This window comes from Rhinichthys klamathensis, unplaced genomic scaffold (genome assembly GCF_029890125.1).
Source record: "Rhinichthys klamathensis goyatoka isolate OS25496 unplaced genomic scaffold, OSU_Roscu_1.1 h1tg000808l_1, whole genome shotgun sequence".
Taxonomy (NCBI): Eukaryota; Metazoa; Chordata; class Actinopteri; order Cypriniformes; family Leuciscidae; genus Rhinichthys; species Rhinichthys klamathensis.
The window spans coordinates 131,450-152,500 of NW_026607197.1; the positions used below are offsets into that span (position 1 = coordinate 131,450).

Consider the following 21,051-nt stretch of genomic DNA (forward strand, 5'->3'; position numbering starts at 1 on the left):
TATTTTCTGGACTTTTACTACAGTGACACCATATTTTCTGGACTTTTACTACAGTAACACCATATTTTCTGGACTTTTACTACAGTAACACCATATTTTCTGGACTTTACTACAGTAACACCATGTTTTCTGGACTTTTACTACAGTGACACCATGTTTTCCAGGCTTTTACTACAGTAACACCATGTTTTCTGGACTTTACTACAGTAACACCATGTTTTCTGGACTTTTACTACAGTAACACCATATTTTCTGGACTTTTACTACAGTGACACCATGTTTTCCAGGCTTTTACTACAGTAACACCATGTTTTCCAGGCTTTTACTACAGTAACACCATGTTTTCCAGGCTTTTACTACAGTAACACCATGTTTTCTGGACTTTTACTACAGTAACACCATATTTTCTGGACTTTTACTACAGTGACAGCATCTTTTACTACAGTAACACCATGTTTTCTGGACTTTTACTACAGTAACACCATATTTTCTGGACTTTTACTACAGTGACACCATGTTTTCTGGACTTTTACTACAGTAACACCACGTTTACTACAGTAACACCATGTTTTCCAGGCTTTTACTACAGTAACACCATGTTTTCTGGACTTTTACTACAGTAACACCATGTTTTCTGGACTTTTACTACAGTAACACCATGTTTTCTGGACTTTTACTACAGTAACACCACGTTTACTACAGTAACACCATGTTTTCCAGGCTTTTACTACAGTAACACCATGTTTTCTGGACATTTACTACAGTAACACCATGTTTTCTGGACTTTTACTACAGTAACACCATATTTTCTGGACTTTACTACAGTAACACCATGTTTTCCAGGCTTTTACTACAGTGACACCATGTTTTCTGGACTTTTACTACAGTGACACCATGTTTTCCAGGCTTTTACTACAGTAACACCATGTTTTCCAGGCTTTTACTACAGTAACACCATATTTTCCAGGCTTTTACTACAGTAACACCATGTTTTCTGGACTTTTACTACAGTAACACCATATTTTCTGGACTTTACTACAGTAACACCATGTTTTCTGGACTTTTACTACAGTGACGCCATATTTTCTGGACTTTTACTACAGTAACACCATATTTTCCAGGCTTTTACTACAGTAACACCATGTTTTCTGGACTTTTACTACAGTAACACCATATTTTCTGGACTTTACTACAGTAACACCATGTTTTCTGGACTTTTACTACAGTGACACCATGTTTTCCAGGCTTTTACTACAGTAACACCATGTTTTCTGGACTTTTACTACAGTAACACCATATTTTCTGGACTTTTACTACAGTGACACCATGTTTTCCAGGCTTTTACTACAGTAAAACCATGTTTTCTGGACTTTTACTACAGTGACACCATATTTTCTGGACTTTTACTACAGTAACACCATATTTTCTGGACTTTTACTACAGTAACACCATATTTTCTGGACTTTACTACAGTAACACCATGTTTTCTGGACTTTTACTACAGTGACACCATGTTTTCCAGGCTTTTACTACAGTAACACCATGTTTTCTGGACTTTACTACAGTAACACCATGTTTTCTGGACTTTTACTACAGTAACACCATATTTTCTGGACTTTTACTACAGTGACACCATGTTTTCCAGGCTTTTACTACAGTGACACCATGTTTTCCAGGCTTTTACTACAGTAACACCATGTTTTCCAGGCTTTTACTACAGTAACACCATGTTTTCTGGACTTTTACTACAGTAACACCATGTTTTCCAGGCTTTTACTACAGTAACACCATGTTTTCTGGACTTTTACTACAGTAACACCATGTTTTCTGGACTTTTACTACAGTAACACCATATTTTCTGGACTTTTACTACAGTGACACCATGTTTTCTGGACATTTACTACAGTAACACCACGTTTACTACAGTAACACCATGTTTTCCAGGCTTTTACTACAGTAACACCATGTTTTCTGGACTTTTACTACAGTAACACCATGTTTTCTGGACTTTTACTACAGTAACACCATTTTTCTGGACATTTACTACAGTGACACCATATTTTCTGGACTTTTACTACAGTAACACCATATTTTCTGGACTTTTACTACAGTAACACCATATTTTCCATGCTTTTACTACAGTGACACCATGTTTTCTGGACATTTACTACAGTAACACCATGTTTTCTGGACTTTTACTACAGTGACACCACATTTTCCATGCTTTTACTACAGTGACACCATGTTTTCTGGACTTTTACTACAGTAACACCATATTTTCTGGACTTTACTACAGTAACACCATGTTTTCCAGGCTTTTACTACAGTGACACCATGTTTTCTGGACTTTTACTACAGTGACACCATGTTTTCCAGGCTTTTACTACAGTAACACCATGTTTTCCAGGCTTTTACTACAGTAACACCCTATTTTCCAGGCTTTTACTACAGTAACACCATGTTTTCTGGACTTTTACTACAGTAACACCATATTTTCTGGACTTTACTACAGTAACACCATGTTTTCTGGACTTTTACTACAGTGACGCCATATTTTCTGGACTTTTACTACAGTAACACCATATTTTCCAGGCTTTTACTACAGTAACACCATGTTTTCTGGACTTTTACTACAGTAACACCATATTTTCTGGACTTTACTACAGTAACACCATGTTTTCTGGACTTTTACTACAGTGACACCATGTTTTCCAGGCTTTTACTACAGTAACACCATGTTTTCTGGACTTTTACTACAGTAACACCATATTTTCTGGACTTTTACTACAGTGACACCATGTTTTCCAGGCTTTTACTACAGTAAAACCATGTTTTCTGGACTTTTACTACAGTAACACCATATTTTCTGGACTTTACTACAGTAACACCATATTTTCCATGCTTTTACTACAGTAACACCATTTTTTCTGGACTTTTACTACAGTAACACCATATTTTCCATGCTTTTACTACAGTGACACCATGTTTTCTGGACATTTACTACAGTAACACCATGTTTTCTGGACTTTTACTACAGTAACACCATGTTTTCCAGGCTTTTACTACAGTAACACCATGTTTTCCAGGCTTTTACTACAGTAACACCATGTTTTCTGGACTTTTACTACAGTAACACCATGTTTTCTGGACTTTTACTACAGTAACACCATATTTTCTGGACTTTACTACAGTAACACCATGTTTTCTGGACTTTTACTACAGTAACACCATATTTTCTGGACTTTTACTACAGTGACACCATGTTTTCCAGGTTTTTACTACAGTAACACCATGTTTTCCAGGCTTTTACTACAGTAATACCATGTTTTCTGGACTTTTACTACAGTAACACCATATTTTCTGGACTTTTACTACAGTGACACCATCTTTTACTACAGTAACACCATGTTTTCTGGACTTTTACTACAGTAACACCATATTTTCTGGACTTTTACCACAGTGACACCATGTTTTCCGGACATTTACTACAGTGACACCATGTTTTCCAGGATTTTACTACAGTAACACCATATTTTCTGGACTTTACTACAGTAACACCATGTTTTCTGGACATTTACTACAGTAACACCATGTTTTCTGGACTTTTACTACAGTGACACCATGTTTTCCAGGCTTTTACTACAGTAACACCATGTTTTCCAGGCTTTTACTACAGTAACACCATGTTTTCTGGACTTTTACTACAGTAACACCATATTTTCTGGACTTTACTACAGTAACACCATATTTTCCATGCTTTTACTACAGTAACACCATTTTTTCTGGACTTTTACTACAGTAACACCATATTTTCTGGACTTTTACTACAGTAACACCATATTTTCCATGCTTTTACTACAGTGACACCATGTTTTCTGGACATTTACTACAGTAACACCATGTTTTCTGGACTTTTACTACAGTGACACCATGTTTTCCAGGCTTTTACTACAGTAACACCATGTTTTCCAGGCTTTTACTACAGTAACACCATGTTTTCCAGGCTTTTACTACAGTGACACCATGTTTTCCAGGCTTTTACTACAGTAACACCATGTTCTCCAGGCTTTTACTACAGTGACACCATGTTTTCTGGACTTTTACCACAGTAACACCATGTTTTCCAGGCTTTTACTACAACAACACCATTTTGTCGGACACTTACCATAGTAACACCATGTTTTCTACAATAACGCCATGTTTTGCAGGCATCTACTATGGTAACACCATATGTTTTGGATTTGTACCATGGTAACAGCACAGTCTTGTTGGATGCAGTTGTGCTGTTGTTTTCTGACAGAGATGATTGAGACTCCAGCTCATTCAGACACACAGAGAGTCTTTATCAGTGGCTGATAAGAGTTCAGGACTCATCAGCTGTCAGCGCTGGATCTCTACCCTCCGGGAGTCTCCGTATCTTCCCGTCAGGTCTCCAGTTTCCCAACACAAATGCCGACAGCGTTGGGGAACAAGCTGATTCACTCCTGAGCGTTTATTAAAGCATCTATTTTAATCCTGTTTCTAAGCGTTCCCTCAGTAAACCTCCCAAGCGCCTGAAGGGGTGCAACAGTGAAACAATAAACGGCCTCCCTCATTCCACTTAAAAACATGAACATCGAGGTCAAGACAGCCGTGTAAAACAAACCAGAACACTTCTGGCCACCGCCTTTGTTTTTTGGGAAAGTGAGAGGAGCGTGGGCCGCCAGGTCAGGATAGTGTGAGATAGCGAGAAGTGCTGACTAGGAACTTTCCGGAAAAGCCTGCGCTCACAATCTTGATCACAACATTCCAGTGTCTCAACCGAAGAGGGAAAGAAGAGCCACGTACCTTCCTGAACACCAGAGGAACTCTGGAGCCGGGATATTTCTTCTGGTCGTTCTCCAGCAGCGTAGCAAGAGGAACGCCGAATATCCCGCTGTCTGTGGGAAACAAACAACAGCGGTAATAGTAGTAGCGCTGTTCTCGACTAAAGACGTTTCTAGTCGACTAGTAGTCGTTCAGTTAAGCCGTTAGTCGACTAATCGCGCGTTTAAGTCAAAAATCATAAAAAATGCGCCTTTAATTGCCTATATAATATACGTATGCCCTAATCAGCGCACCGGCAAACAAGAGTTTGAATACACCTTCTGGTGCTACTTGGACATGTCATCAGTGAAGAACCCGGGGTCATAGGGTGTTTCGGGTCTTTAATCTTCATACACCCTCACCCGGGCGACCCAGAGGGTGTATGAAGATTAAAGACCCGAAACACCCTAATCAGTGCACCGGCAAACATTATGATTATGAATAACAGAATCAGACTGTCATTGCATGATGGATAGATGCACTTTTATGATGGATAGATGCACTTTTATGATGGATAGATGCACTTTTATCATGGATAGATGCACTTTTATCATGAATAGATGCACTTTTATCATGGATAGATGCACTTTTATGATGGACAGATGCACTTTTATGATGGATAGATGCACTTTTATGATGGACAGATGCACTTTTATGATGGATAGATGCACTTTTATGATGGATAGCTGCACTTTTATGATGGATAGATGCACTTTTATGATGGATAGATGCACTTTTATCATGGATAGATGCGCACTTTTATCATGGATAGATGCACTTTTATCATGGATAGATGCACTTTTATCATGGATAGATGCACTTTTATGGACTTCAGAACAGAAACAGCCATTCACTGCCATTATAAAGCTTGGAAGAGCCAGGACATTTTTTAATATAACTCTGATTGTATTAGTCTGAAAGAAGAATGTTATATACACCTAGGATGACTTGAGGGCGAGTAAATCATGGGCTAATTTTCATTTTTGGGTGAACTATCCCTTTAACAGCCAGTTTCGTCCAGAGTCTGGATGATTGAGACGCACCTCGAGCTTTGCTGCGCTCCACGCGGTTCCTCTTCATCTCGATGCCCATGATGTCGTAGAATGTGGTCAGTTCGATCAGAGAGATGTATCCGATCTTCCTGATGTCCTCCGACGACAGATCGTTCACTCGCGTCACACCCTGTCTGGGCTTCACTGTCTGAAAAGCCTGAAGAACACACCACAAACCTCATTACACCACAGCATCTGATCTGACCTCACTATCAAAATGCTTTCAGTAAATGCTGCGTTTTTGTTTCAAGCAACAGAAGGGTAAACACTGCCGGTAAATGCGCATTTCTTTCCCGTGATGACATGGTTAGGGTTTAGTTTGTTTTATTTGGAGCTGATATGCACACGTTTGGGCTCAGTAAGAAAATAATACTTTTATTCAGGAAGGGCGCATTAAAATTGGCCAAAAGTGACAGTAAAGACATTCATAATGTTGTTCTTTTTACTTGAAAGTTGACTTTTTTAAAAACATTTTTCACTTGTCTTTGAAAAGAGATCAAACTTAAATCTGTGCTTTAAAGCATTCAAGATTTACCACAGTTTAAGTTGGAAATTAAATTTTCAGGTCTATGCTCAAAAAGTTAATAAATGGATTATACACTCACCTAAAGGATTATTAGGAACACCATACTAATACTGTGTTGGACCCCCTTTCACCTTCAGAACTGCCTTAATTCTACGTGGCATTGATTCAACAAGGTGCTGAAAGCATTCTTTAGAGTATTTCACAATCTGCTCAGTTACTGGGATTTTCACGCACAACCATTTCTAGGGTTTACAAAGAATGGTGTGAAAAGGGAAAAACATCCAGTATGCGGCAGTCCTGTGGGCGAAAATGCCTTGTTGATGCTAGAGGTCAGAGGAGAATGGGCCGACTGATTCAAGCTGATAGAAGAGCAACTTTGACTGAAATAACCACTCGTTACAACCGAGGTATGCAGCAAAGCATTTGTGAAGCCACAACACGCATAACCTTGAGGCGGATGGGCTACAACAGCAGAAGACCCCACCGGGTACCACTCATCTCCACTACAAATAGGAAAAAGAGGCTACAATTTGCAAGAGCTCACCAAAAGTGGACAGTTGAAGACTGGAAAAATGTTACCTGGTCTGATGAGTCTCGATTTCTGTTGAGACATTCAGATGGTAGAGTCAGAATTTGGCGTAAACAGAATGAGAACATGGATCCATCATGCCTTGTTACCACTGTGCAGGCTGGTGGTGGTGGTGTAATGGTGTGGGGGATGTTTTCTTGGCACACTTTAGGCCCCTTAGTGCCAATTGGGCATCGTTTAAATGCCACGGCCTACCTGAGCATTGTTTCTGACCATGTCCATCCCTTTATGGCCACCATGTACCCATCCTCTGATGGCTACTTCCAGCAGGATAATGCACCATGTCACAAAGCTCGAATCATTTCAAATTGGTTTCTTGAACATGACAATGAGTTCACTGTACTAAAATGGCCCCCACAGTCACCAGATCTCAACCCAATAGAGCATCTTTGGGATGTGGTGGAACGGGAGCTTCGTGCCCTGGATGTGGATCCCACAAATCTCCATCAACTGCAAGATGCTATCCTATCAATATGGGCCAACATTTCTAAAGAATGCTTTCAGCACCTTGTCGAATCAATGCCACGTAGAATTAAGGCAGTTCTGAAGGTGAAAGGGGGTCAAACACAGTATTAGTATGGTGTTCCTAATAATCCTTTAGGTGAGTGTAAATACAGCGTAAATATAATTTAGTATAAAAAAATCCCCTAAAAACAAAACAAAATATTAAATAAAAAACATTATCAGACTAAAATATACTACATTTCATTGACAAAAAAAAAAATCTGTAATTTTTGACCGACACGGCCCTCTTTCCTACAGTCTAGTGTCAAGAAGAGACCAGATCAGGATCATCTCACGCTGTTTTTAAATGTGCTATACAAATAAACTAAAGGATCTTATACACACCGGTAAATCCTTGTCGTCTTTCCGGATCCTCCTGCAGTCTTGGCATTCGCGGCCCTTCCGGTGAGCGCGAGCTCCTTCTGAATACGGCACGTCAAACGATAACACGATGGGCTCGGGTCCGCTGCTGGAGCTCTTACTGTCCGGCGGAGTGAAGAGCGAACACGGCGGAGCAACTGGACACACAAACATGCATTATCACTACACCAAACAACATTAGGCCTCACTAAAACCTCAGTTAATCACCAATGCTCATGTTCCTAAAGCAAAACCATAAACACAGGCACTAAAATAATAACTCCAGCTTTAGCTTCTGTTTCTCATCATGTACTGTAAATAAATATAATGTGATGTTCCTCATTTGTTAATCACTTTGGATAAAAGCATCTGCTAAATTAATACATTTAAATGTAAATATATACAGTCAACAAACCAACATTTATTCAGACTCCGTCAACATTTCTCACAGTTTATTCGCTATAGTTTAGAAAATGGTAATAAAATATGACAAGAAATATGATATTTGACTGGTTTTGTCCGTCCTTCTGCTAGACTCTCACACATGAATTATGTTGAATATCTGTCAGCTGTTAAATTTAACTACACAATTAGATAATACCAGTTTAGCTCAACCAGTGACCAAGCAATGCTTCATGTTGTTCAGTCTGTGTGTAAAAAGAGCATTAGCAGTTACAGAAAACACACTTCAGCAGAACATGATCAGCTCAAAGTGGAGGAATCATTTCTGGCCCCAAATATGTCACTGGTAGTCACTGTATGAAGAATATTTGGGTATAAAATGTCACTGTTTACTTTATTTTGCTCTCCTCACTTACATAAATGAACTAACGTGTCCTGCACACACACTAGTGAACTTGATATCTGGTGTCTGAATAATGGTTTGACTGTATGATCTGAAGAGGCTCAAACGTTGTCCAACCTTTAGGAGGATTCCACTGGGGGAGTTTGGGAGCGATCTGTCCGTTTGGAGAAATGGGAGGCGTCAGTTCCGACTGTAAGAGAACACAATGACATCATCATCATCACACACACACACACACACACACACGGATCCCGAAAGAGCGCTCATGAGGTAAACGTTCTGATTTGATCAAATAACCCGTAATCAATGATTGCGACAGGCCTTTCTCAAGTACTTTTTGTAAGTGAAAAGAACGCACTTCAGAAAGGGCATCGCATCCCACATGTCATATATACATCATTTCAGCATGAGCTAGCATGTGTTAGCATGAGCTGCGTATATCATGTCTGGATAGAGGATGTCCTGCTGAACACTGCACTTTTGTTGGACTATTTCGGTCTGATGAATCTCTCCTGCATATCCAATCACATTATGAGATATTTCAGCTGTCAGAGCAGCTGACCGTTACTCACGACTGATTCACCCTCAACACTGTGTGCTGTTCATCTGTCTGTCTGACTGACCCTGTCTATCTGACCGTTTATCTGACTGTATATCTGTCTGACTGTATATCTATCTGACTGTGTCTGACTGTCTCTGTCTGTCTATCTGACTGTTTTTCTGAGAGTCTATCTGACTGTCTGTCTATCTGAATGTCTATCTGACTGTCTGTCTGTCTGTCTATCTGAATGTCTATCTGACTGTCTGTCTGTCTGTCTATCTGACTGTCTGTCTGTCTATCTGAATGTCTGTCTGTCTATCTGACTGTCTGTCTATCTGTCTATCTGAATGTCTGTCTATCTGAATGTCTGTCAGTCTATCTGACTGTCTATCTGTCTGTCTATCTGACTGTGTCTGTCTATCTGAATGTCTGTCTATCTGAATGTCTATCTGACTGTCTGTCTATCTGACTGTCTCTGTCTGTCTATCTGACTGTCTTTCTGACTGTCTTTCTGACTGTCTGTCTATCTGAATGTCTATCTGTCTTTCTGAGAGTCTATCTGAATGTCTATCTGACTGTCTGTCTATCTGACTATCTGTCTGTCTATCTGAATGTCTGTCTGACTATCTGTCTGTCTATCTGAATGTCTGTCTGTCTATCTGACTGTCTGTCTATCTGACTGTCTGTCTGTCTATCTGTCTATCTGAATGTCTATCTGACTGTCTGTCTATCTGACTGTCTATCTGACTGTCTGTCTGTCTATCTGACTGTCTATCTGTCTTTCTATCTGACTGTCTGTCTGTCTATCTGACTGTCTGTCTGTCTATCTGACTGTCTATCTGTCTGTCTATCTGACTGTCTATCTGTCTGACTGTCTGTCTGTCTATCTGTCTGTCTATCAGACTGTCTGTCTATCTGACTATCTGTCTGTCTATCTGACTGTCTGTCTATCTGAATGTATGTCTGTCTATCTGACTGTCTGTCTGTCTGACTGTCTGTCTATCTGACTATCTGTCTGTCTGTCTATCTGTCTGTCTGACTATCTGTCTATCTGACTGTCTGTCTGTCTGTCTGTCTGACTGTCTGTCTATCTGACTATCTGTCTGTCTATCTGACTGTCTGTCTGTCTGTCTGTCTGACTGTCTGTCTATCAGACTGTCTGTCTATCTGACTATCTGTCTGTCTATCTGACTGTCTGTCTATCTGAATGTATGTCTGTCTATCTGACTGTCTGTCTGTCTGACTGTCTGTCTATCTGACTATCTGTCTGTCTGTCTATCTGTCTGTCTGACTATCTGTCTATCTGACTGTCTGTCTGTCTGTCTGTCTGACTGTCTGTCTATCTGACTATCTGTCTGTCTATCTGACTGTCTGTCTGTCTGTCTGTCTGACTGTCTGTCTGTCTGTCTGTCTATCTGTCTGACTATCTGTCTGTCTGACTATCTGTCTATCTGACTGTCTGTCTGTCTGACTGTCTGTCTATCTGACTATCTGTCTGTCTATCTGACTGTCTGTCTGTCTGTCTGTCTGACTGTCTGTCTGTCTGTCTGTCTATCTGTCTGACTATCTGTCTGTCTGACTGTCTGTCTATATGTCTGACCAGTTACTGACCACACTTCCTCTAAATCTAACAGAAACCACAGTATTTAAAATGGCACCATATATTCCCTATCTATTTTCTAAATGCATGTTGTTGTAAACAATTCACCCACGCATGTTTCATTTTTAAAAGTGTTTTGACCCAGTAATTTGATGAAAATGTCATATAGAGCTGCATGATTGTGGATAAATTAAGACTCACAATTTTTTGTGTCACAATTCTCCCAACAAACAAAATAACATGTAATTTACTAGAGATTGTGGCAAAATGTTAATGGCTGCAGTCTATTTATAAAATATATTTAATTTGAATTTTTCTTAATCGGTTTGAGTGAATGATTCAGTGACTCGGTTTTGGTTTCATTTCTGGATGAATCAGCGTAAACAAATTTCTTGAACGAATGATTCAATGACAAATACAAGTTTTTAACAGTTACTTGTCGCCACCTACTGGTGTAATTGATACAATCTTTATGTGAAGCGTCAAGCGTGATGTATGCAGGGTTCTCCAATCATTCAGTGCGCATAAACCCCGCCCCTGCCAGCACACGCCCCGCCTCCCGTTTTAAAAACACGCCCACATCTCAACATCCAATCAACAACCAATGCACAGAACCAAGTCCCGCCCTACATTTCCCGATAAACTAACACTCGAATGTACATCACAGTACGAAAGAACTTCTTCTGTTCGAACCTCAATGACACTCAGTGACATTTTGTGTTGTATTTATACCATTTACAAGGTAAGGAGCCAAACTCGCATGTGTCATTCCAGCAGGAATGTGGAAGGTGTGTTGTCTCCTGCTGTCATGAGGCTAATTTAAACACGTCTGGGGTTTCCTCATGTGTCTCATTCCAGTCTCGGTTATTTTTAGACACATTCACACGCCGAACAAAAGGCCACAACAGCTGCGGCAGCAAAGGATCATGGGAAATTATCCCATCCGTATGCTGAGTGGATGGAAGCTCCTACTGAACGTTAGGAAGTAGTTCATCAAATGGATTCCTATGAAGGTAAAAGAGTAGCGAAACTCGAGGGCATGTAGATGTGAATTTGAGAGCTTTTGAGAATATTTGTACTTGTACGCTACACTCACAGCTCCAATGTGAAAACCTGTAATTGGCTGAATGTTGAGATTTGCACTCGCAGACACAGTCACAATCCTGTATTCTGAATTTGAAGCTGCAGAAAAGTAGTCACAAATGTGTAAAATGCACAGAAATACAATGACAGACACAAACTTGTAGTGCATCTATGCACTTATTCTTTCATTTACGTTCACAGTAAAATCTCAATTAGGCACTGGCAACTTCTCAAATCCGTCACTGCAATTTCAAATTTCTCCCTTTTTGCAACTCTATTCGCGATGTATATTAGATGCAAAACTAACTTGTGCACTTGCAACTCAGTGGCGGCGAGAGAGAGGGGGGGAGGAGTCGTCTTATTGGTTGGCGCCTAGCCATTGAATAGCCAATGGGACTGCTTTTGTACGCGATGATGTCACAAAACGCCAACGTTTCGGGGACGCAGATTTCCTGACATCATCGCGTACAAAAGAAGTCCCATTTCATTCAGAGCATTTTACACATTTGTGTCTACTTTTCTGCACCTTAAAATCCAGAACTGTGACTGTGTCTGCGAGTGCAAATCTCAACATTCAACTTTTATTCTACAGGTTTTCACGTTGGAGCTGTGCAACATGACATCATGACTTTGCGTAAACATACACGCCACTTTCAAGTCAAGTGGCGTGTTATCTATACGCATTTTGAGCTATCCGCGTGTCTGTCCACGCCGAAATCTTTTGCGTGTATGTCTACGCCATTAAATGTCCGAGTGATTCCGCGTGTATGCGTACGCCGTTAAATGTCCGAGCGAAACGAAGCAAAATCTATATCTGCATCTGTGGAGCGATATTTCTTTTCCTAGGATGGTAGGAGAAGACTCATAAATGGTATTAACCCCAGTGACGGGTAGGTTTGGGGACGGGGTTGGGGTAGGTCATATATCTATATATACATAATACAGTAATATAACGTTAAGTCAAAGGCGTTGATAAACACGCTGAAAAGCGATTATGCGTGTTGATAGCACGCCAAAAATGGAAATACGAATTGGCGTGTAACTACGAATATTCTCAAAAGTTCTCAAATTCACATCTACATGCCCTCGAGTTTCGCTACTCCTACCTTCATAGGAATCCATTTGATGAACTCCGTCCTAACGTTCAGCGGGAGCTTCCACCCACCCGTGCGACCGCAGGTTACCTTCATGATTGGCTTGCGCTCACCGAGGCGTCTGGCATGGAGAAGACGTCCCGCACGTGTCTCGTGGGTTGCCGGTTCCTCTTGCGCAGTGTTTGCGTGTAGTTATCGACCCGCTTCTTCACCAATGCGGCCTGTGATCGCGTGAGCGTGGAGAGAAGAGCCTCGGCCGGGCCGTCGCTCTGAGTCCCCGTCACCAGCGTGCTAAGCCCCGCCTCCTGGAGCCACGCCTCCTCAAGCTCCGCCTCTGAACCAATCAACACACACTAATTAGACTGCAGAATCACATGATGTCAAAATGATGATGGCAAGCATTTAGTTAAGGTGAAATGACATTCTTAGCTGAAGTGAGTGATGAACTGTGCAACATTAGGGGCTTTCGCACCGGGTGTTCTAGGATCTCGTCTAGGGATGGTTCCCCGAGAGCTGGCGGTTCCTCTAGGAGCGTTCTCCTGGTGTCGTTCGCAGCGCCGGCAGGAACTCTGAAGTGACGTGAGACACGCTTGTTGTTGGGACTTTTATTTTGACGGCGCCGAGAACGCCAGAGATCGCATTCTCCTGTTCATTAGTGTACGATCTGTCTATCAGTCCTGTCTAATACGATATTAGAGAACTGTCATACACAGAAAGTAGACAGTGATGAAGAGTTATTAGCGTGTGTCTGTGTGTGGTGTGTGATGTCCAGTGTTGCTGAGCAGAAATACATCATCATGTTTCTCTCGCTCTCCTCAAAGTTGTGCTGGAGTTTCTCCTCAGCGTGAAGATTAAGAGCTTCATCTATCTCTGTTTTACATGTGCGTAGAGTTCGTTCCTGGAGTAAATATAGGCTATAATCTGTGTGTTTACACGGCTTTTTTAAAATGGCGTGTGCTGGTGTTTCGCGTGCGTTCGGCCAATCAGAGAACACTACCGTCACTGTAGTTCCTCTAGCGCTGGGTTAGAGCGACTCTGGAGGAGTAAATTAGGCTACGTTCACACTGCAGGCTGAAACGACCCAATTCCGATTTTTTTGCCCCTATGCGACCTGTATCTGATCTTTTCATGACAGTCTGAACGACACCGATCCGATCTTTTCAAATGCGACCTCAATCTGAACGGCCAGGTCACATGTATCCGACCCGCACGCCATTGATATGCGACAAACGTCATAATTCTGCGTTGAAGTAGGCGGGAATGAGAAGATAAACAAGTTAGCTATTGTACGATAGCACGCACCTGTAGCTAGCCACTACACTCCAACGCGTTGCACTGTTATGGTCCGCCGCAGACGTGTCTCTTCCCGTGACAGAGTTAATCGAAGGTGCTCAAACATAATCGAAGGTGGATCTGGTAATTCGGAAGTTACTGATGAATTCTGTAGGCCTATTAGTGAAGCCACTCCGCCGACTCCGCACCCACACAAATAACTTTAAAATTGCTAAACGAGCTCCACTGTTGACATTCATGTTTAGCTACTTCCGCAAACAAGTGACGTCGTTGACCGTTGAGTACTCTTCTGCGCATGCGGGTCACTTCTGGGTCATTTCACGTTCACATAGGAGATCACAAAAGGTCGCATTTAATTGGAAATGTGAACGCCTTGCAAAAAAATCGAATTTTTTCAAAAAATTGGATTTGAGCATTAAGCCCCTGCAGTGTGAACGCAGCCATAGTTCCTCTAAAAGGAGTTCCTGGAACTGAAATCGCTCCCAGTTCCTGCACACTGCAGGGGCTTAATGCTCAAAATCCAATTTCTTGAAAAATTCGATTCCTTTTCTGCAAGGCGTTCACATCTCCAAATAAATGCTGACCTTTTGTGATCTCCTATAGTGAACGTGAAATGACCCAGAAGTGACCCCGCATGCGCAGAAAGAGTACTCCACAACGGATCCAAGGAAGTCACTGAGATGGAAACTCTCGTCAGAAATTTTCACACGTTAAAAAATAAACACGACCTCACGTTGTGTCAATCGCATCTTACACTGACCGCACAACTTTCGTCCGTCATAAAAAAATTCGGATCGGGTTCGATTTTCTGTGTTTTTCGCAGTTTCGACAGTCCAGAGCCACCGAATGACAAACACCTTAACCCTGTCTTCTCGGCGCACTGGTGTGGCCAGCGGGGGTAAACTGAGCCAGGGGTGTTGATACGCACCGTCTGAGCTGACCCGCTCCACCAGATCCTCGTGCCGGTCCTGCCGGTCCTCCTGGATGTTCTTCATCTCGCTCCAGTAATCCTCCATGGAGTCCCGGGACACGGAGCGATCCGGAGCGAGAGGAGACCCGGAGCCGGGAGAACTCATCCTCGGATACTGAGCTTTCCTGGCCAACACAGAGACAGAACAGCTTCGCCATCATTACACTCGATCAGCAAGGGTTCTTCATCTCGGCTCATGCGAGGAAACAGCATTTAAAAGCGTTTCGTCAAGTCACGTTTATTTATACACAGAGTGTTTCAGAGCAGCTTTACTGAGATAACAGGACAATAATGCAACAGAGTGTGTTTCCAGAAGAGAATACGTACATCTTAAGGAAGTTCAGTGATGCTTCATTTTTGTTGTAAAAGGGTTATTAATTTAGTTCATTTATATATATCGCCACTCTGGAGAAAACCGTGATGTCATCGCCCAGCTCAGTTCTCATATTTCAGTTCAGAATTTGAATATCGTGCAAAAGTTTGTGTATTTCAGTAATTCAAATTAAAAGGTGAAACTAATATATTTAGTATAGAACTATATACATATGCATGATTATACTTTTCAGAGGGCCGACATTTCTGTATTTAAAATCCTTTTTTTTATATATATTCTAATTTCTGAGATTTTGAATTTGGGGTTTTCATAAACTGTAAGCCATAATCATCAAAATTATAACTTTTGCACGATATTCTAATTTTTCAAGTTTTAACTAATGGTGTCAATGCAGGAGATCAATAATATTGCTGAATATTAAATGTCCCCAACTAAGCAAGACAAAAGCGACAAATTTGTTCACGTGAAAACTGCACTATTAAAGATGTGTCAGATCATAATTCATAACAACCTCATGTTCAGTGATGGAGACCCTACAGCATTTCCATAAAGCACTGAAGAGAAATCCAGCAAGCATCTCCGCTTCATCTGGGTTTATATCAAATATTGATAAGGCTTCAGGAGCTGATGATGATGGTGATGAAGGTTTCTCTCAGCGTTAGTAAGTGAACCGAACACTTAGAGCAAGTTATCGATCAGCGAGATGGAGCCTAAATTGCGTTACATGAAGAACTTAATTGCCTTCAAAAGTTCTGGCCTGTTTACACACACAGAAACGCAATCTGCAGTCATCACTCGAAGCGTAGCTGGAAAACAGGAGTGTGTGGATCTGACGTGTGTTTATCATGAAAACATGAGTGTGTGTTTCGCTTCAGTTTCTCTTTCCATCTGATTTGAGCCGATATGAACACGTTTCTGCAGGACACTTTAATGCATAAACATATTTATGATCTGATTATTGCTGATGTTATAAGACAGTCCTGACATTAGAGCAATATTCAGGTGAAATGAGTCTTCTGCTCAAAAAGTTGATCAAAAATACAGTAAAAATGTGAAATATTATTATAATGTAAATCATCTGTTTTCTATGTGAATATCCAGTAAAGTGTAATTTATTCCTGTGATCAAAGCTGATGTTCAGCATCATTACTCCAGTCTTCAGTGTCACATGATCCTCCAGAAATCACTCTAATATGAGGATCTGGGCCCGTATGTATAAAACTTCTAAGAAATGCTCTTAAGAATAGTCTTAAGCTTTGACTTAAGTGTCCAAAAATACTTAGTAAAAAGTAGGTCTTCTCTAAGAGTAGGAGACTTTTATAAAGCAGCTAAAAGCAACTTTCAGTAAAGTATAAGACTGATTCTTTAGTGCTGACTGAAGTGGGACTTAAGTGCTGCAAACTAAGGACTACAATGATGTGAACCCAAAATGGCCGCCCTCAACCTCTGAATCAGCCAATAGTGAGCATGCAAGGGTGAGGTCACAGCAGCATGACACCAATTATTTAATGTAATTATAATAAAATAATTTAATTAAGACACTGAAACTTTAATATTTAAATGAATTTTTTTATTGCTTTGTATTGTGAAAAATTATCACAAATTAGTATTGAAGGAAAATTGTCAGATTCACCCTTTATTCAAATAGAATTAAAAATGTGTTAAAGATTTTGTAAGCGTATTGTGTAGTTGTGCCTGGAGTCAATTGTTTACTTGTGATAACACAATGAAACGTTGCAAATTGTACAGACATAATTTTTAGCCAGGCTGTCATACAAATAAATTATGAACAGGTGAAAAAACAAGAGAGAACAATGAAATATTAAGAAATGATTATGTTGCAGACAGTGTATGATTTTTTTCTTATCTTTTTAGTTTTTCTAAAACCTGTAGATGTAGTTTGTCCTTATTTGTCACTTAATATTTAAAAATAATATTGATCTGTCTTGATTGACACCATTATATGAGGACTGAACTGAGCTGGACAATGACATCACTGTTTTCACCAGAGTGGCTGCATAGATAACTAAACTAAATAGATAACTAATGATTTTTTACAATGGAAATTAAAGCTTTAGCTTAAGTTCTGCCAGGAAGACTAAATTGTCACGTCACTTATTACCTTCTCATCTATCCAATCCCGGGGGTCCTTCATCTGTCCATACCTCATACCCCCGGGGGTCGGCTGCGCCTGCGTCTTCAGGCAGTAAAAACAGACTCCGTTACCCTCGGATTGCGAGCTACGGACGGGGCCTACGCAACAGAACTTTATAACACAATACTTGCTTGCTGGGCTGTTAATAAATGTATACTTTGTCACGTCATTTTGCCTCCCGAGTCTTTCTGGTTGAAATGAATAAACACTGAACTTACTTAAGCAGGACAATGACACTATTTTCTTCTAGATCTACAGCCAAGACTAACTTTTGTTGCATTATTTTCCTGTAATCTCAGTAAAGCTGCTTTGAAACAATCTGTATTGTAAAAAGCACTGTAGAAATAAAGGTGACTTGAAATAATTTTGTCAGATAAATACTTTCACTAAGTTTAGTGTTTTGTTCTTCCCTCATATTTTAAAATATTTAAAAAATTTAAGCAAACTTGTAGGGTCTTAAAAAAAAAATCCACACATCACTTTTGGCCACCATATTTGGTGTGGTCAGTGTCACAATAGTGCTATTCAAGAGACTAACTGTGGACTGAAGGGCCCGAGTCATCACCGGTGCACTGCTGCATTCCAGTTGCCAAAAATATAATTATTACTTTAATTGCATTGTCATAAAACTTTTTTAAAGGTAATTTACAAAAAGAATACCTTGATGATTAAACTTTTTTTATCGTTTGATCAACTCATTTAACTACAATACATCATATTTTCATTGAAAAGTGCATGGCCTAACCTCTCTGCTGCCATCTTGTTACTCCTAACTAGGTTAGGAGACCTCTCCAGCTCTCTTAAATAATTTAGGAGCTGAGACCAAGTCTTAACACTTAGGAACCTTTATGAATCACACTTATTCTTAAGTTTAGGAATAAGAGTAAAATTTTGTAATTCTTAGAATTTTGACAGACTTGAGACTAAAATTTTACTCTGAGTGGCTTTATACATACGGGCCCAGATGATCAAGACACATTTATGATTGTTATCAGTGTTGAAAAAAGTTCATATTTGTGTGTAAACTGTGATACATTTAATTTCTCAGGATTCTTTGATGAATATAAAGTTCAAAAGAACAGCAATTATTTGAAATAGAATCTTTAACAACATTATAAATGTCTTTACTGTCACTTTTAATCAGTTTAATGTTTCCTTGATGAATAAAAGTATCAATTTCTTTCACACACACACAAAAAAAATCTCAGTGAGCCCAAACTTTTGAATATATATAGAAAGTATACTTAACCAAATAAAACTATATCTAGAGTTTTGTTCTCAACAGCCTTAATAGAGTCAATAAACATAAGAAATTCTACACAGAGACTTTAAAACATGGTCTAGAATTACTACTTTCGCTTGTCAAGTCAAATCTCAGGTGTACACACACAGAAATCAATGTGTTCAAATAATTCCACTTCACTCTTAAAAATAAAGCTTCTTTATTGGCATCGATGGATTTACATCCATGAAATCTTTCCATCGCACAAAAGGTTTTTAATGTGGAAAAAGAAGTTCTTCAAACTAAGAAAAAAATGGTTCTTTTAGGATCTGATCACCGAAACCTTTATTTTTAAGAGTGCACAATAAAAGTCAATCGCAGAACTCAGTTTCTACAAACAACATGCTCTATTTCTAGACACAACATGCTAAGATATTCTCAGAGAGCAACTCGAGCATGTTCAGACTCACTGTGTGTGTTCACAGGATTGAGAAGCCCAGACTGTGACCCTCCGAACGACTGAATGAAACTAGAAGCGAACACCAACGAATCCAGTGGACGGTGTCAATCAGGTCCTGTATAAACTCCATAAATGCTCATTCATAAACGCAGCAGCGACTCGAGGATCAAGACAACTGGAGCTTCAGGAGCATGTGGCTGTTCTCAATCAGGTCCTGTTCAGAATCAATACAGGGAGAGAGAGACGCGGTGAGGGTTTCCTCGGGTAGTGTGTGTGTGTGTGTGTGTGTGTGTGTGTGTGTGTGTGTGTCACCACCCACCTCTCTCTCTCTCTCTCTCTCTCTCATGTCATTATCTGTCCATTGTGTTCTCCGTTTACTACTCTTGCTCAAGCTCATCTCATTCAGACTTTCAGACACACAGAAACGAGTGTGATTTAGGAAAACCGCTTCCAGATGTGGATAATGACCACAACAACATTCCCAACACCAACATTCTCCAGCTTAGACAAACATCCACTCCATCAGCGCCTGGCTGTTCATGTTTCCTCCACAGAAATGAAAAAAAACGTGAAAAAAGTCTTAATTCTGACTGTCTTTTTGGATATAAAAGTCGGAATTATGATAAACGAGTTTTTATATTTTTATTTGACCCTTTTCTCTGATTGTGAGATATAAACTCCCAATTGCAAGTTATATGCAACTCAAAATTGTGGGAAAAAATATCCTTATCTGAGAAACGGCATAAGAAAACCACTCGTCTTTCTGATCGCTTTAATCATCTCACAAACAACAGTTTTTCAAGGTTTGAAGCTCAAAATCACTTGTTAAAAAGTTATTTTTGGCCTTTTTACTGCAGGGACTATTTATATTCCTACTTTACATTAAGGGAAAATGCTTGTCCTCATAAATACCGTATTTTCAGACAATCACTTGACATAGACACACCATTCAACATCACAGATTAAATGTTTCTGTCACTCAGACAAACATTATTGAGAAGATTTTCATGTTATCTAGTTTCATTATTAAACCCAGAAACAGCCGAAGAACAAGATCTCAGGATCCAGATTTAAACTCTTTAATTCTCCAGTCTTTGTCCCGAAGCCCCCCGTGATGAATGTAGGTCAGACTAAACTCAGAACACATGTCAGGGTTCCTGCGCGACCCCGAAATCACGAGCTCATTCCTCTGGGAACGCAAACGGCGGAACCAGAGACTCACAAGCGGGATTTTACCGAAGGGTCGTTCATTTAATCAAATAAAACCTGATGAAAACAGGCGCCCGTTCCATCAGAAACACTGAGCCGAGCGTCTGAGTCCTGAAATATTGGCTCTCAGGTTTGTTTTCACTCTCCGGGCGGCATAAACTATCATCAATCCATCAGGAACGCAAGCGTCGTTCCTCCCGAAGTCTTAAAGAGAAACATCTGCCGTCTACAAATACCTTTAGAGTCGTTTTCACCAACCCTGAGGAAAACTCAAACTGAGAAACACAACCAGACTGTGATGAAGCGGCTTCCTCACTAATAATAGAGATGCTTGACTAACTAGTCCCGAAAAAACAAAATCCGGTAAATTTACGGTAAAAAAAAAAAAAAACGTAAAAAATTTACCGTA

At 40.2% G+C, this 21,051-nt stretch overlaps 1 protein-coding gene across 1 annotated transcript in view; it reads right to left on the bottom strand.

The window, feature by feature from the left end:
- Nucleotides 1-21,051, bottom strand: part of arhgap28 (Rho GTPase activating protein 28) — a 52,426-nt gene that overhangs the window by 12,946 nt on the left and 18,429 nt on the right. The window contains exons 2-7 of the mRNA XM_056243558.1: nt 15,221-15,387; nt 13,113-13,333; nt 8,799-8,871; nt 7,862-8,034; nt 5,889-6,054; nt 4,828-4,919 (exon numbers count right to left, since the gene is read on the bottom strand). Of these exons, the coding sequence (XP_056099533.1) occupies nt 4,828-4,919; nt 5,889-6,054; nt 7,862-8,034; nt 8,799-8,871; nt 13,113-13,333; nt 15,221-15,387 (892 nt within the window). The remainder of the gene's footprint in view (nt 1-4,827; nt 4,920-5,888; nt 6,055-7,861; nt 8,035-8,798; nt 8,872-13,112; nt 13,334-15,220; nt 15,388-21,051) is intronic.